The sequence below is a fragment of the Tubulanus polymorphus genome, chromosome 1, assembly GCF_964204645.1.
Source record: "Tubulanus polymorphus chromosome 1, tnTubPoly1.2, whole genome shotgun sequence".
Classification (NCBI taxonomy): Eukaryota; Metazoa; Nemertea; class Palaeonemertea; order Tubulaniformes; family Tubulanidae; genus Tubulanus; species Tubulanus polymorphus.
In genome coordinates this window covers 507,277-522,057 of record NC_134025.1, presented here as the reverse complement: position 1 = coordinate 522,057, position 14,781 = coordinate 507,277, and the positions used below count along the sequence as shown (strand labels likewise).

The window sequence follows — 14,781 nt, the reverse complement described above, 5'->3', positions numbered from 1 at the left end:
GCCCCTGGACTCGTAGGAACCCCTTACGGCTTAACAAATGCTTTTATTAAAAGTATGGAGTTATTAGAAAAGGCATTGCTATAATGGTATTAATCCCCATTGGTTAACACTATTGAGCAACTGCAGCCACAATCAAATTGATACTGCACCGTATCGTCTGGTGATCGAATCTCAGCGCGCGTTTATTTCATATCGTGTCATCTCCTGAGTAATTGATATCAGCCGCGATGACACGAGTGTTTTGGCCCGTGCCAAATTTGGCCCGGAACAACTGTTCACACGAGTGCCGAATGGACCCGTGCCTGTTTGTCCGGGTCGAATTTGGCCCGACCAAAAAACGTCGGACCAGGCCCGAGCCAAATTTTTGCACGGTGCAAATGATTGCGTTTGAATTGAAACTGTTTCCTGGCTTCACTTCGTTTAAAAGCATCGTTTAGTATCGAGTGGTTTGCGTGTGAGCTCGCTAGTTAGCCAAATTTGGCTCGAGCCTGATCCGTGCCAATTTGGCCCGGGTCAAATCGTTTGCGTGTGATACCTCTAGGTGCGGATGTTTATAATTTCACTCCTGGGAGATGTTTTACGTGTTACGTAAACGATAAAGAAATCATTGTAAAATATATTTTCAAATAAATCATGATTAAAAACGAAATATATTATATACATAAGTTAACTATGGAATTTGTATGTTATTGAATTGTTTGAGAGGATTTGGGAGATCAACGATAACTGTTGTTATCAGAGATATGATAGAGCAGGTATCTATACAGTCACCACACCCCACTGATCACCAGTCACCATACCCGACCGATTACCAGTCACCACACTGACCAGACAGACGTTTATCGCTGCTGGTATATGGTCTAGTGGTTAGCATTCCCGGCTGATACTCCGATGGTCGCGGGTTCGAGGACAGCTAGGGTTAGGGTTACGCGTGACCTAGGGTTATGTTGCTTGTTAGATTTGAGCTTGCGGGGCTCTGTTGATATCATTTTTGGAAGACGGAATATCATCGATCCCAGAACTCGTCAGGCTTTTGTGGGTCGTCGCTGCTTGTTTTACCTCCAGCATCCAAATCAAAATATCTTAATAAATTATTACTAACACTTATAGTTTATTCATCCATTTCTTTTTTTTACAAAAACAAAATATCAATAAATTCTAACAAACATGTTCCAATACCGAATGTAAATATCGGTTGATATTGATTGATAGGAGTGGTCTGTGACTAGAGAAGAGTTAGGCTTGACTATCAGTAGATGAGAGGAACGCATGCACAGATTTCTTATCAAATCCCAATTCTTGTAAAATCCTGAAAGTATAAATTTGTTGTGTTTAGCTGATGATAACAATGAGTATTGACAGAGTGTCATCCCTCCCTGCCATGTCCCGCCTGGTCCAGCTTGGTTTACGCCTGGACCTGTTGGTCCCACCTGGAGTCTAATTCTGTCTCATTAAACTACATCGCATACAAGTGCCTGGATTAGAACCCATGGAATCCGTACAACTGATTTCCAGGAATATCTGACCTGTGTGCGTCAGTGTCTAGGTGTCTGCCTGTCTGTACCTGTCTGTCTATCTGTTTGTGTCCTGTCTATTGTTTCATCAACAATAAGGAAAAGATATCATATATACTAAGGATTAAGTGCTATATCAATGAGTGGAAGATGCAACACCCTTAATCCTAATCCTAATCCTAACCCTAATCCTAATCCTAATCCTAATCCTAATGTCACCAACAGATTCAACCCATATCTATATACATGTACTATAAATGAGTGAACCTAAATCATAAGATATTCTCAATCTAACCCTTGATATAAAGTAACTAGTCCAAATGGGGCCAAAATGCAGTTCAGAAATTCCCTGGTTCCATAGATATATGACTGAGGCAGGTTTGACTCAACAGTTAAAACTGGAACCAGTTTTGAATTTCAGATTGGTGTCAAACTGGATCCAAAGTTAACTTATTGAAAATGAAGTAATTTCAAGTGAAGAGTTACCGCTAACTCTGACTCAGGAGGTCTTACCTGATAGTGATATCAGTAAACTGAGGAGGTCTTACCTGATAGTGATATCAGTAAACTGAGAAGGTCCACAAACACAAACGTATGTGTTACTATTAGAAAATCCTGATTCATTGAATAAATCTGTTAAGTATTGTTTGGATATTCGACCAGTTAAACCGGTCCACGCCGAGTCCGCCCGGGATAGCACGTTTATCACTCTAAACCTACAACAAAATCAAATTCAGTTTTTGTTTCACACTGGATAAAGTTTACACAGTTCTGTGAAATTGCTTCTTACTTTTCATGCATCTTTTCCAGTTCTTCTAATTGTTCTTTCCAAAGTATATCACTTGATGTTTTATTGAAAAACGTTAGTGTCAAATTCCTGAAATGAAAAAGTGTTAAATGGAAACAAATGACTCTAAATTCAGGACACAATTCTACAGTTGTCGCTTTGTCAAACTGTTCAGAGACCGGTAACAGTTTAGAGTTAAAATCAGATTATTTCAGATGTTTTAACTCACGTAACAGCTGTAGAACCGAGTAGTCCAGTTTTATTCATCATGGATGAAGTAAAAACGTCAGCGAATGTAAACTAACCGTAATTTAGGTTGAGTTGATTCTATCAGTAATTTATAGATAATTCTAATCATCGGAGTGAAACCAGTTCCCGCCGCTATCAACACAATATTCTCACAATCGTCAAGTTTCGATTCGTTGAAATTACCTTCAGGTAAAGACACACAGACTCGATCACCTGAAAAAAAAACCACACACAAATTGAAAATATATTTCAGCAAATTTACTCAATCAACCCGTTGCGACCTGTAAAAATTACCCTCATTTACTCAAAAAGAGTACAAAACTGTGTGCCTTTTAATTCTCAATAGAAAAACCTCATCTTTAAAACCTCATTTTTAAATTTGTTTATAGCTGGTTTTAATCTTATCACTTTTTATCCAAAATATGAGGAGATTTTGAGCTCCTTGAAAATGATATCTTAATTCAGGTTATTATGTAATCGATTTCAGTTAAATATTTTTTGGAAAGTAGGAAAAAGCTTTTTGTCTCATTTTGTTTTTGTATTGTTATATTTATGTAAGGTTTAGAGAGAGAAGAGATCTTACAACTGCATCACAGACGCTGCGCGGTTTATAAAGTAATTATTATCGAAACGAAATCTTTGAAGGCCAGAAAAACAAAAGTGTCTTTTAAGTGTCATAATGCCGCGCTCAATTAAATCCTATCCAATCCTGTGAAAGAAGAAAGCGACGAGAGGAGAGAAAGTGGGAGGGAGAGAGTAAAGAAAGAAGAACTCTTACATCCAGTTCCTTCAAGGCATTGATTATCTTTTCACCTTCAAGATCTGAGAATAAATCAGGCTAAAGAAGACTGCGATTGATAAGTTCGATGCCCTCAGTTTGTATAATATTATCAGCGATCTCTCTGTAGCCTGCTGACTAAAGTATACTCAGAGACATCAAAGCTTTTTGTTTAATGATAATCCTTGAGAAACAATTTGACGCTAATGACAGGTAACTAGTAATAACAGTGCTATCAATAAATACTGTTGACACAATGATTATAGGAAATCAGTTTCTCTATAAGAGGGATGGGGATGGGAGGGGGATGAGAAGGGGAGGACAGTTAGAAGGAAGGTTAAGTGACATTAAAGGACTATCACAGATAACGCATCATTTTAAAGCCATTTCTAGTTACAGATTATAAGACAATCGATATTAACTTGAAGAGATAAATATCTTCAGTCTGAGATATTCAATTACTTCCTTACTCATTCTTAGGGGTAGATACAGACAGAAGCATAAGGAACACGTGTGCTCCTGTCGCAATGCTTCTGTGCCCTTGCGAAAATATGATGGCAATTTTTTTGCGGCACTTTTTCCACCAGCACCAGCAGCAGCAGCTACTGTCAAACATCAGTAACAAATTGGTTAGGTACATGTTGTAATTGGTAAAGAGTTTTCTGTAGAAAGTAACATTTGAAAGACTGATCAGAGACTGGTGTAGTTTCTGATTGAATTGATTCAGATTGATCGTATTTTAATGATTGTAAATTGGTTAAGTGTTTACTCACAATACTCACTCAGTCACTGCATCAAAACATACAAGCAACCAGTTCCACAGTTACTCAGTTCCACAGTTACTGCAAACTGTTCCACAGTTACTCAGTTCCACAGTTAATGCATCCAGTTCCACAGTTACTGGTAAAAGTGGAAATTTGAACTCAAGATTCAAACTTGACCGAGATCTATGAACCAAACTGGATCGATCCACAGTTCTCAAGCAAGAATTTGAAACAGTGAAAAATCGAACTAATTTCAACTTTATTCAAGTCAAACTGAAATTTTGTTGTAAGAATCAGCTCTGAGTTTGATTGTAAATGAAATCTGAGAGAATCCTCTTCGTTTGAATAAAACATTCTAATTCTATGTCTGATGAAGGTAATTAAACATTATCAATCATATTTTTTCATACAAATTTGTGACGCCGTAGAATTTGACACTTGAGGTGATTATCGTCAATAAGAACAGTATTGATTGATTTTAGATTATTACAGGTTGAGAGTGCACGCACACGCACGCGCGCGAGCTCGCAGCGAGTGATCGGTTTTATCGGTAATTAACGCGCGTCAAACTGATATAAACCTGAACAGCTACGAGAACAAAAACACGTCGATGATTTATTACACGTGTCGTCTGTGACCATGTTGCCATGGTTTCAATGCTAACTTCTACCAATGTCTACAGATAGTCACATATTAGTCGCTATTATGAAATCCACTTGCAGCTGCAGCAGCTGCAACACTGCTGGTGCAGCTGCTGTATCATTCTTTTAATTAATCTGCATTTGAAGACAATTACAGATAAAGATGATGTTGTATTTGTCAAGGACAGCAGCTTGGTCACCCAGCTGGCCACTAGCTGGCGCTGCTGGTGTTCATTACGAGAATAAAGACATCATTAATCTTACTTATTTGATAGCAGCAGCAGAGAGAGACGAGAACCTGCATCGCTCATCGTCTTGTGGCGTGAGATATAAATATGACAAACGTCAAACTGTGACTGATGAAGATTAATCACAGAGATAATGAAATCAGAGAAATAAACTACAGACGATCTATCTCGATCTATCTGAGCTACCACACCACAATGACTGTCACAGCTCTGAGCAGACACACCACAATGACTGTTACAGCTCTGAGCAGACACACCACTCTGACTGTTACAGCTCTGAGCAGACACACCACTCTGACTGTTACAGCTCTGAGCAGACACACCACTCTGACTGTTACAGCTCTGAGCAGACACACCACAATGACTGTCACAGCTCTGAGCAGACACACCACAATGACTGTTACAGCTCTGAGCAGACACACCACAATGACTGTTACAGCTCTGAGCAGACACACCACAATGACTGTTACAGCTCTGAGCAGACACACCACAATGACTGTTACAGCTCTGAGCAGACACACCACAATGACTGTTACAGCTCTGAGCAGACACACCACAATGACTGTTACAGCTCTGAGCAGACACACCACAATGACTGTTACAGCTCTGAGCAGACACACCACAATGACTGTTACAGCTCTGAGCAGACACACCACTCTGACTGTCACAGCTCTGAGCAGACACACCACTCTGACTGTTACAGCTCTGAGCTGCCACACCACTCGGACTGTCACAGCTTAATGACAAACATTACATTTATCAATCGAATAACCGTTACATAGAAACAAAATATCTTTTACAGTTTCTATAAGTTTAACTACAGTTCAGATTAATTCAGGGTGCAGGCTGAGGGGGTGCAGGCTGAGGGGGTGCAGGCTGAGAGGGTGCAGGCTGAGAGGGTGCATGCTGAGAGGGTGCATGCTGAGAGGGTGCAGGCTGAGGGGGTGCAGGCTGAGAGGATGCAGGCTGAGAGAGTGCATGCTGAGAGGGTGCAGGCTGAGGGGGTGCAGGCTGAGAGGGTGCAGGCTGAGAGGGTGCATGCTGAGAGGGTGCAGGCTGAGGGGGTGCAGGGTCAAGGCTGAGAGGGTGCAAGGTCCGGGCTGAAGGGCAGAGGGTCTGGGATGAAGGGTGCAGGCTGAGGGGGTGCAGGGTCCAGGCTGATTGGTGCCTACATGAATCAGTTCCCTATTAAACGTACGAAGCTACAATAATACTATCAACTTTACCTTCATTTATATTTTTCAATGTTGAAGTTAAAGCTCCGTCCGAGTAGATTTTGATCATTAAAAATATCTTCTTTCCACATTCATCGTGAGACGGCTGATCACTGGGAAGTATGGAAGGCAATACTACTGTATACGGACGAATTATTTCGATATCTGTACAAAAATATAACATAATGATCTCATTTTTCATTGCCAGGTTGATTGATGTAGATGCCATCTATCTATCTATAAATGAAACTCACCTCTGTTAAAAGTTTTCATGTATACATGATATCCAATAGGAACTCGTATCTGACTACAATCTGGTACTAGTAAACTATACAGATATGTATCATGAGTAACAGCGCTAACTTTATCCAATATCAATTCATAGTATGAGATTTCTGAAAATGTAACAAAATCTCGTAAATAATGATTTATCAATATTGACAAGTACAATGTTATCTCAATCTCTGGAATACAGAGAGATCTCAATCTCATAAACAATAATCTCAATCGCTGCAATACAACAATATCTCAATCTCATAATGATTGATATATCGATCTGAATTTACGGTACGAAATCTCTGATATCTCACCAGTATCCTGTGTTTTAGTAAATATCTCATTCTCAATAACTCCGACCGAGTTCCATCTTTCTCCAGCTGTTTCTTTATTCAACATTATTTCCACTTTACCACTCATTTTACCAACTTTAACTAGAACCAATAAACACAATACAGCCATTGATACAGATGAGCAGTGCTGCTCAACGAAACATACCTACCTTCATAATTTGATTGCACTGGTTTTTCTAAGTCTATTAAGAAAAGAAAATACAGCGTGGTAAGTGTCAGTTGAATCATGGACTCTAAAAAACGAATTCTAGAATTTTAGAGTACATGTTTAATTCATAAAATAGCCTGCACAAAAAGCATTTAAAACACTTTTAAAGATCTTCCAGATTTATGATCTAAAAAAAAACACAATTTTGTCTTTTCTCACAATTCTGAATTTCATAAGGGCATTTGAAGTATTACATCTGAACTAGTGGGCCAGGACTAGAGGCAAATAAGTTTAATAATATACTACTTACTAATTATGAGATTGTAAATATAATCATCCATTAAAATAGAAACTTTCAAATTCCCATCATTTCTAATAATTGTGATGTTGTCTTGACGTATATTTTTGTATTTAGTGTAGATGATGACGCTAATTATTTGATCATTTTGAATCCATTCAAATCTGAAAAATATTGAAGAAATCAGTAAAGTAGAATCGATACTTGCTTTACGTATAACTGCATTTTCTCTGAGGAATGACACAATTTTTGAGGGAGTTGGAGCAGATTGAGCAGCAGGGATGGGTCATTATCACAATGGAGTAAGAGAATCTATCAGGCGAGTCTACAGGGATTAATTATATCACTGTTTTACTAAATCAACCATAAAATATTCTCATCTGGATCCAAACTACATTGATATTTGAGAAAAATATCCATGAATGTTCAAAAATATAGACTAACCACAGAATCAAAATAAAAGAGTTCTAAATACTTTCTAAATCTAGCCGAAATATTTAGAAAATAACAAACTCAAACAGTAAAAACGAGATTAATCTAGATGAAGATGCAGAATCACTATTCACTTACAATACATATAGTCATTAATGAATATTGATAAAACTAATGAACAACTACAACTGTACTGAAATATTCATATGGGAAATTGACTGGATGTAGAATGAAAATGAATAGACATCGATTTCATGGACAATAAACTCAATAATAACTAAATAACTGCATCCAGTTCAACAGTTGTGTGTTAACTTTTTACTTAAATCAGTGAAAATGAACTGATTTTGAACTGGATTCTGAGGTGAAGCTAAGAATCATTCTTACCCAATAGAATCATTGAATGTATCGTACAATATATCAAACATTATATTTGATGAATCACTAGAAGAAAACATCGATATTATCAAAATCATCAGACCCTACACAGAATCATCAACACAAACTTCAGACATATCAGGTACTAACCTCGGTTTATCTGGACCGAATTTTGGTGGAAGAGGCAAAGGCAAAGCTGGAAAAATTATATATACCGGTACATGTATTTGAATAAGATAAGATCATGGAATTGAATAAAGCAAAGCATGCGAGGGCTGCTCCCGCGTACTTACACAACTTCTTCGAATCAAAAGATTTCAGAGATTTCACTGACGCTTGAAAACAAAATAAAAGAGTGAAACACTTGCAAAACGTTACTAAACTCTGTGAGTTGATCTCAGTTCATTTTCAATGAGTTGAATCTGAGTCAATCCTAAACTCTGATCTGTGGAACAAGGGTGGGGCTAATATTCATTATTTCATCACTTACGACTTTCAATTTTTCCTATTAAACATTTACTCAACATTGATTCAGCGTTCACCCATTTGTGAATCTGAAAATTGAAGAAAAACATCGAGATTAGCATAAAATACTGGATCCAATTTCACAGTTGTGAGTAAAGATTTGAGAACTGGACAGTATTCAACTACTGTCTCAGATCCAGTTTCACAGTTGCGAGTAAAGATTTGAGAACTGGACAGTATTCAACTACTGTCCCAGATCCAGTTTCACAGTTGCGAGTAAAGATTTGAGTCTACAGAATTTTCTCATTGAAAATGAACTAATTAACTCTAACTCATTTGGTTCCTGTGAAACTGGATCCTGGTAAGTAGCTGAATACTGCTGTGTGATAATTACCTGATTGAATAGATCAGTTCCATCAGTACCTGCAGCTCTCATTAATTCATCAACTCCACCAGGATGAAACTCCATATATGGAGTTATATTATATACATATCCTACAACGTTTAAGACATTGCCAGTTAGAGATCTAATGAAGATGAGAGATTTATTAGAGGAAAACGAAGTCGCGTACCATTGATACAGGTCCAAGCATCAGTTCTGTGATTATGTTTCGATAATTCGTCTGAAGTTACCGTAAACTTTCTACCGTTGCAACCGTTTAGAGAGGCCCCTGATTTCATCCCTAGACGAATCCAGTCCATCATCGAATGACCCGGCGCTAATTGTACTTTATTTCTAGGATTTCCAGTAGCACTTCCTACAAACATCGTTTTTATTCATTACTCATTCTCCTATTTAATGAATCTATCAGTTTTTTTATTTTTAAAAAGAAAAAGGAATCTAAAAACTTGCTTTATTTCATTTTCGAGTTGGACTCTGAACTCACCAGTCGTTGGGGGAAGTAAATTCATCTGTGGAGGTGAAAGACTTTGAGTCATTTTATTTGAAGTCATGTTATTGGTTAGAGTCGATTCTGAACTATTACACGAACAATTCAATTTACCAACAACTGAAAAACACAAATAATAAACACTGTTTAAATATTATCATATTGGATGGACACAAATCAGAAATATAGACTATTCAATTCTAACGAAATCTAAAGTTAAAGTTGGGAAGAACATAAATTTCACTGAATCTTGAAAGTGAAAATACAGAATTAAATCAACAAATATCGACTAAAAACCAATGAAACAGAGAACTCGAAAACGATTGACTGTTTATTAATAGAAGGTCTATAGTTGATTAACAGTTAGCCAGTGAATAATAAACTTCTCACTTCACTTCATTCTCTCTTCAGTGATAGTGAAAAAACGCAACAGAAAACAAACTATATTTTTTGAAGCCATCATTGAAGACTTAAATCTAAACGATATCCAACAAATAGATTACAAACATTCTCGCACACATAGGAGGGAGAGGGAGATGGAGGACGAATAGGGAGGGAGAGGAAAGATGGAGAGAGGAGGGAGAGAGAGGGGAGAGGGAGAGGGAGGAAGGAAAGGGAGGAGGGAAAGGGGATGGAGGAAGGGGATGGAGGAAGGAGAGGGAGGAGGGAGAGGGATGAGGGAGAGGGAGGAGGGAGAGAAGGTGTTCTGCTGCATGATTTCAATCTTATTCAATCAAATCATCTCCCAATAACATTTAGATTAAGAAAAATCGCATGCAATAATAATTACCATTCCCCATTGATCAACCCTCTCTCTATCTCTCTCTCTCTCTGTATCCAGGTATCCAGGTATCCAGGTATCCCGGTATCCGGGTATCGAGGAATCTCTTCCAATAATAAATAGTTTAAAACAAAGTCATTAGATTCTACACACGAGTCAACAGTAGTTATTATACCGTTACCATGGAAACTGACTGTAAACATTCCTCAATATCTCTAAGACTATATCAATTATATCATTTATAGAAACTGATTGTAAATGAACATTGCAAATATTTCTAGGGAAAATTTTTAAGAAAGCCAGACCAGCCCTTTTGACTCCTTCCTGAAATTTTCTAATAGATCTAGAGCTCGTTTTGATGAGAACTGCAGTTGAGGTCATCTAGTTCTTAATATGTGGCACCAGTCAAATTAACAATTACAGTTATGATGGAAGGCTTGGTACGGCTAGGTAACCGTGAGGGCAGGCGTAGCATCACAACACGGTCGGTGAAACTGGTTAAGACATCGGAATGACGGTACGCGACAGGTCTCTGTCAGTCACCGATACAGCGCCAGTGCACGGTGGTTGTGACTGTGTGAGTAGATGAAAGTAGAATCTGCCGCTTGTGACAACTGCGCGCCCACAGATTAGGTCAGTTGGATCTTTTAATGTAACGATAGTCACTGGTGCGGTAAAAGTGCAGATCCGCACCTCTCGTGATTGACGCGATCTGCTGAATGACAGAATCCAGGCTAAAATCTTTCTACTCTCTCTAGTGAAGATATGTTAAAATTAGCCAATGGCTATGTACTGAATTGCTGATGACATTTCGAATCTGAAACAATGATATTTCATGTAATTGATTGAACCGTTTACACGGAGAGGTGCGGATCTGCACTTTTACCCGCTGGTGCTGGTGGCATGGCTGACCTACACCAGGATTTATGCACACCTAAACTTAAAGTCACTCAAGATGTGAAAAGAACCACGTCAAAAAGACAGTGCTGGACTAATTACCTTTTGAATCACCGGCGCAAGTCGGAGAAGTTGAACTTGAATGAAGAAAAGCAGCAGTCAGTCGGTTTTTTTAGTCTGTTCTCTCTCTGTATATGGAACAGCTCCTTTTTTGTGATAATCAATCAACACTCACATATGATTAAGAATAACTACATCGAATAAAATCATTAGATATAAGTCTTAAATCTTCTCTTAAGTCTTTAAATAAACAGATTAAACAAACGACTAAATAAAATTTAATTGAATTGAAAATGTACTCCACACCGACGTTAAATCGCGCGCAAACATTAAATTCATTTTATTTATGCCTTTTAGTTATTGCTCTACTCTTATTGCTCTACACTATTTTTTGGTCGGTAATTTAATAGATTTTCAAAATGAATTATACTAAATCAGATATACAGTAAGGACCTTAAATGCAATTATTTTAGATGATTTCTAATTTTCAGGGTGGTCAGAAGAGGGCAGCACCTGACGGTCACCCGGAAGTAATTTCCAAGTAATTTACGTAATTTGTTATTTTCGACAGAGTGAAGATTGCGTTCTACAAGTTCATTACAAGGCCTTCAAACCGCAACAGAGAGAAATGGAAGAAAGGAAAGTTGAAAGAAGAGTTCTGTCTATTCAGAGTCATGTCGTATCTGGATATGTGGGGAATAAAAGTGCGACTTTTCCGCTACAAGTTCTGGGATTTGAAGTTGATAACATAAATTCTGTCCAGTTCTCAAACCATACAGGTATAAATCACCTTTATAATTAGTTTGAATACCAAAAGATGTACCGGTTCCCATTGTTTGAGAACAACGGCTAGATACTAGCCTTATAACAACCTTCCCCCAAACCAACCCCTCCACCTGCCGGCCCCCTCTGCTGGGCCCTCCTAGTAGTCTGAGTACCTGCCCCCCCCCCCCCCATTCGAAAACCTGATTTTTCATACGGAGCCTGTCTCATGACCTAAGAGACTACTATTTTAGTCTTGTCGTTATGAGTGAAGGACTCTAGAAAGGGTCTGAAACGCCTGGTTCCTATTTTTACTACCTAGATAGATCATTGGGTCTGTCAGGAAAACTCCGATGTTACATAGTGGTATTGTGTCCTACTCGAATGACTGAGATTCAAACCCACTACCTCCCAGTCTCCACTCAGAGCCAGGATAGAACATTGGAATATGATATATGGGCTGTTCCATTACAATTTGTTATCATTTCATTTACTTTTAGGTTATAAACATATTAAGGGTCAAATTCTGCATGATACAGAATTAGCAGATTTATATAGTGGATTGAAATCTAACGGTATCAATAACTATTCACATTTACTAACAGGTAAAAAACATTATTAATGAAATTCTCCTCAAAAAACACTATGAATGTAAATTAAATGTCACTTGTATTTGTTTATTCAGGATATACAGGATCACCTTCATTCCTTGAGAATATTTGTGAAGTTGTAATAGATCTCAAACAAAAGAATCCAGATATCATTTACGGTAAGTAAATTATCGAGGGGCCAACCTTCGATCGCGTACAGAAATCTTATTGACATATATCTTCCTTTTCTGAAAATAACGTATCAAATAATTTTGATTTCAGTTTGTGATCCAGTGATGGGCGACAATGGAAAAATGGTCAGTATAAAATAATAATTGAATGAAGAATAATCTCTTCATTCAATCATTTATTATTGATTTTCATTTATAGTACGTTCCTGAAACTCTGTTACCGATCTATAAAGAGAAGGTTCTACCTCTAGCCGATATTATCGTTCCAAATCAGTTCGAAGCTGAGTAAGTTTGATATTTGAATCATATTTCTGATAATATATCACTCTCGAAATGAGATTTCATCTATTGTTTAATATTTTTCTGCAGACTTCTGACTGGAATAAAAATCAATGATTTAGAAGATGCGCAGAAGGCTATTTTACACTTCCATGAGAAGGGTATTAATACTGTAGTTATAAGTAGTACTGCATTAGGCTGCAGTAATATGTTACTACTGTTAGGTAGCTGTATGTTAGGTATGTATTTACATATTAGGCTCCTCCTACTCCTTGTAATCTCATTTGCATATTTGATAATCAGTCCTGGATTAAGACATCACAAAAACAAACTTATTCTAACTGTAGAATCAAGTCTTATATTAAACCGATTCATTTTACAGATGGAAAGCAGCATCAAATAAGAATGGATATACCACAACTACCAGTGAATTTTACTGGAACTGGAGATCTATTCGCAGCGCTGTTATTAGCGTGGATGGATTTTCATGAAAATGATCTCAAAACTTCCATCGAAAAAGTAATTGCTACTATGCAAGCTACGCTACAACGTACTTTAAATGAAGCTCAAAGTAAGTTTTCTTTACTTTGGATGAAATTTGATTTATTCCCTTCAAGAGACTAAGACTTGTTGTATGTGACCCTTCATACTCTTCACTGCCCCCTACTATAGATGAGCCCTTCACTGCCCCCTACTATAGATGAGCCCTTCACTGCCCCCTACTATAGATGAGCCCTTCACTGCCCCCTACTATAGATGAGCCCTTCACTGCCCCCTACTATAGATGAGCCCTTCACTGCCCCCTACTATAGATGAGCCCTTCACTGCCCCCTACTATAGATGAGCCCTTCACTGCCCCCTACTATAGATGAGCCCTTCACTGCCCCCTACTATAGATGAGCCCTTCACTGCCCTCCTATAGATGAGCCCTTCACTGCCCCTACTATAGATGAGCCCTTCACTGCCCCCTACTATAGATGAGCCCTTCACTGCCCCCTACTATAGATGAGCCCTTCACTGCCCCCTACTACAGATGAGCCCTTCACTGCCCTCCTATAGATGAGCCCTTCACTGTCCCCTACTATAGATGAGCCCTTCACTGCCCCCTACTATAGATGAGCCCTTCACTGCCCCCTACTATAGATGAGCCCTTCACTGCCCCCTACTATAGATGAGCCCTTCACTGCCCTCATATCTTAATGCGTTATTGATATGTTATTGATTTTATTTCAGAACTAGCTGGTGCTGGAAATCAATTAAATGTTTGTCATCTGGAATTGAAACTCGTTCAAAGCAAATGTGATATAGAAAATCCGAATGTTGTTATTAAAGCGGAACAAATCAGTTGAACCATGAATACGTTTATGTAATAGGCAGCTAGCTACGAGTGGAATCTATCGGTGCTAATTATAATTAATGTGTAGCTGGTCTTTATAGTCATTAGAATGTAATTTAGGAAATCCACAATTGAATTCAAATATGAAAATTATATAAGAATCGAAATAAGAAAATAGAATTTCACATCAGTTAAACGTGGAAAATATGATTTTTAGTCGTTATTAAAGATAGATTTTAAATATTTTAACTTAAAATGATTAATTTTATAAATGGTTACAATCATGACAGACCCATCTAATACATTTCATTGTACTAATTTCAGTATTCAATAAATATCAATCTAATATTTGTTCTTATATAAAATCTTTTTGTTTCGTGTTTTGCAACTTATAAATTGGCATTATTTTAGGAAGAGTTCTCGAACTGCAGACAGTCAATGAGAGAAGGG

The 14,781-nt window shown here is 37.8% G+C and overlaps 2 protein-coding genes across 3 annotated transcripts; one reads left to right on the top strand and one right to left on the bottom strand.

Annotated features, from left to right (window-relative positions):
• Positions 1 to 1,215: 1,215 nt before the first annotated feature.
• Positions 1,216 to 11,297, bottom strand: LOC141913677 (cytochrome b5 reductase 4-like). 2 transcript variants are annotated; one of them, XM_074804971.1, is made up of 16 exons: positions 11,216 to 11,297; positions 9,433 to 9,555; positions 9,118 to 9,303; positions 8,940 to 9,040; positions 8,571 to 8,634; positions 8,374 to 8,415; positions 8,231 to 8,276; positions 7,283 to 7,434; positions 6,974 to 7,006; positions 6,786 to 6,905; positions 6,450 to 6,590; positions 6,208 to 6,360; positions 2,607 to 2,763; positions 2,305 to 2,391; positions 2,063 to 2,230; positions 1,216 to 1,309 (listed from the first exon to the last, which is right to left on the bottom strand). In XM_074804971.1, exons 2-16 carry the CDS (start codon positions 9,497 to 9,499, stop codon positions 1,237 to 1,239), a joined length of 1,590 nt encoding a protein of 529 aa, XP_074661072.1. In that variant the 5' UTR covers positions 9,500 to 9,555; positions 11,216 to 11,297; the 3' UTR covers positions 1,216 to 1,236. The 2 variants fall into 2 exon arrangements, with proteins under 2 accessions (XP_074661072.1, XP_074661071.1); XM_074804970.1 differs by lacking the exon at positions 11,216 to 11,297 and adding an exon at positions 10,226 to 10,325.
• Positions 11,298 to 11,703: 406 nt separating this feature from the next.
• LOC141915441 (pyridoxal kinase-like) lies at positions 11,704 to 14,621 on the top strand. The gene is made up of 8 exons (XM_074806965.1): positions 11,704 to 11,952; positions 12,436 to 12,540; positions 12,621 to 12,704; positions 12,808 to 12,842; positions 12,916 to 13,001; positions 13,086 to 13,234; positions 13,378 to 13,566; positions 14,229 to 14,621. Exons 1-8 carry the CDS (start codon positions 11,802 to 11,804, stop codon positions 14,342 to 14,344), a joined length of 915 nt encoding a protein of 304 aa, XP_074663066.1. The 5' UTR covers positions 11,704 to 11,801; the 3' UTR covers positions 14,345 to 14,621.
• Positions 14,622 to 14,781: the final 160 nt, after the last annotated feature.

What these genes read in the sequence shown, in the direction of transcription:
- LOC141913677 (XM_074804970.1), bottom strand. An exon ending in AATAGGAAAAATTGAAAGTC is followed by an intron (nt 8,416 to 8,570) that starts GTAAGTGATGAA and finishes TTTGTTTTCAAG; the next exon opens with CGTCAGTGAAATCTCTGAAA. An exon ending in TTTTGATTCGAAGAAGTTGT is followed by an intron (nt 8,277 to 8,373) that starts GTAAGTACGCGG and finishes TAATTTTTCCAG; the next exon opens with CTTTGCCTTTGCCTCTTCCA.
- LOC141915441 (XM_074806965.1), top strand. Translation starts at nt 11,802, where the DNA reads ATGGAAGAAAGGAAAGTTGAAAGAAGAGTTCTGTCTATTCAGAGTCAT. An exon ending in CCAGTTCTCAAACCATACAG is followed by an intron (nt 11,953 to 12,435) that starts GTATAAATCACC and finishes ATTTACTTTTAG; the next exon opens with GTTATAAACATATTAAGGGT. An exon ending in GAATCCAGATATCATTTACG is followed by an intron (nt 12,705 to 12,807) that starts GTAAGTAAATTA and finishes TTTTGATTTCAG; the next exon opens with TTTGTGATCCAGTGATGGGC.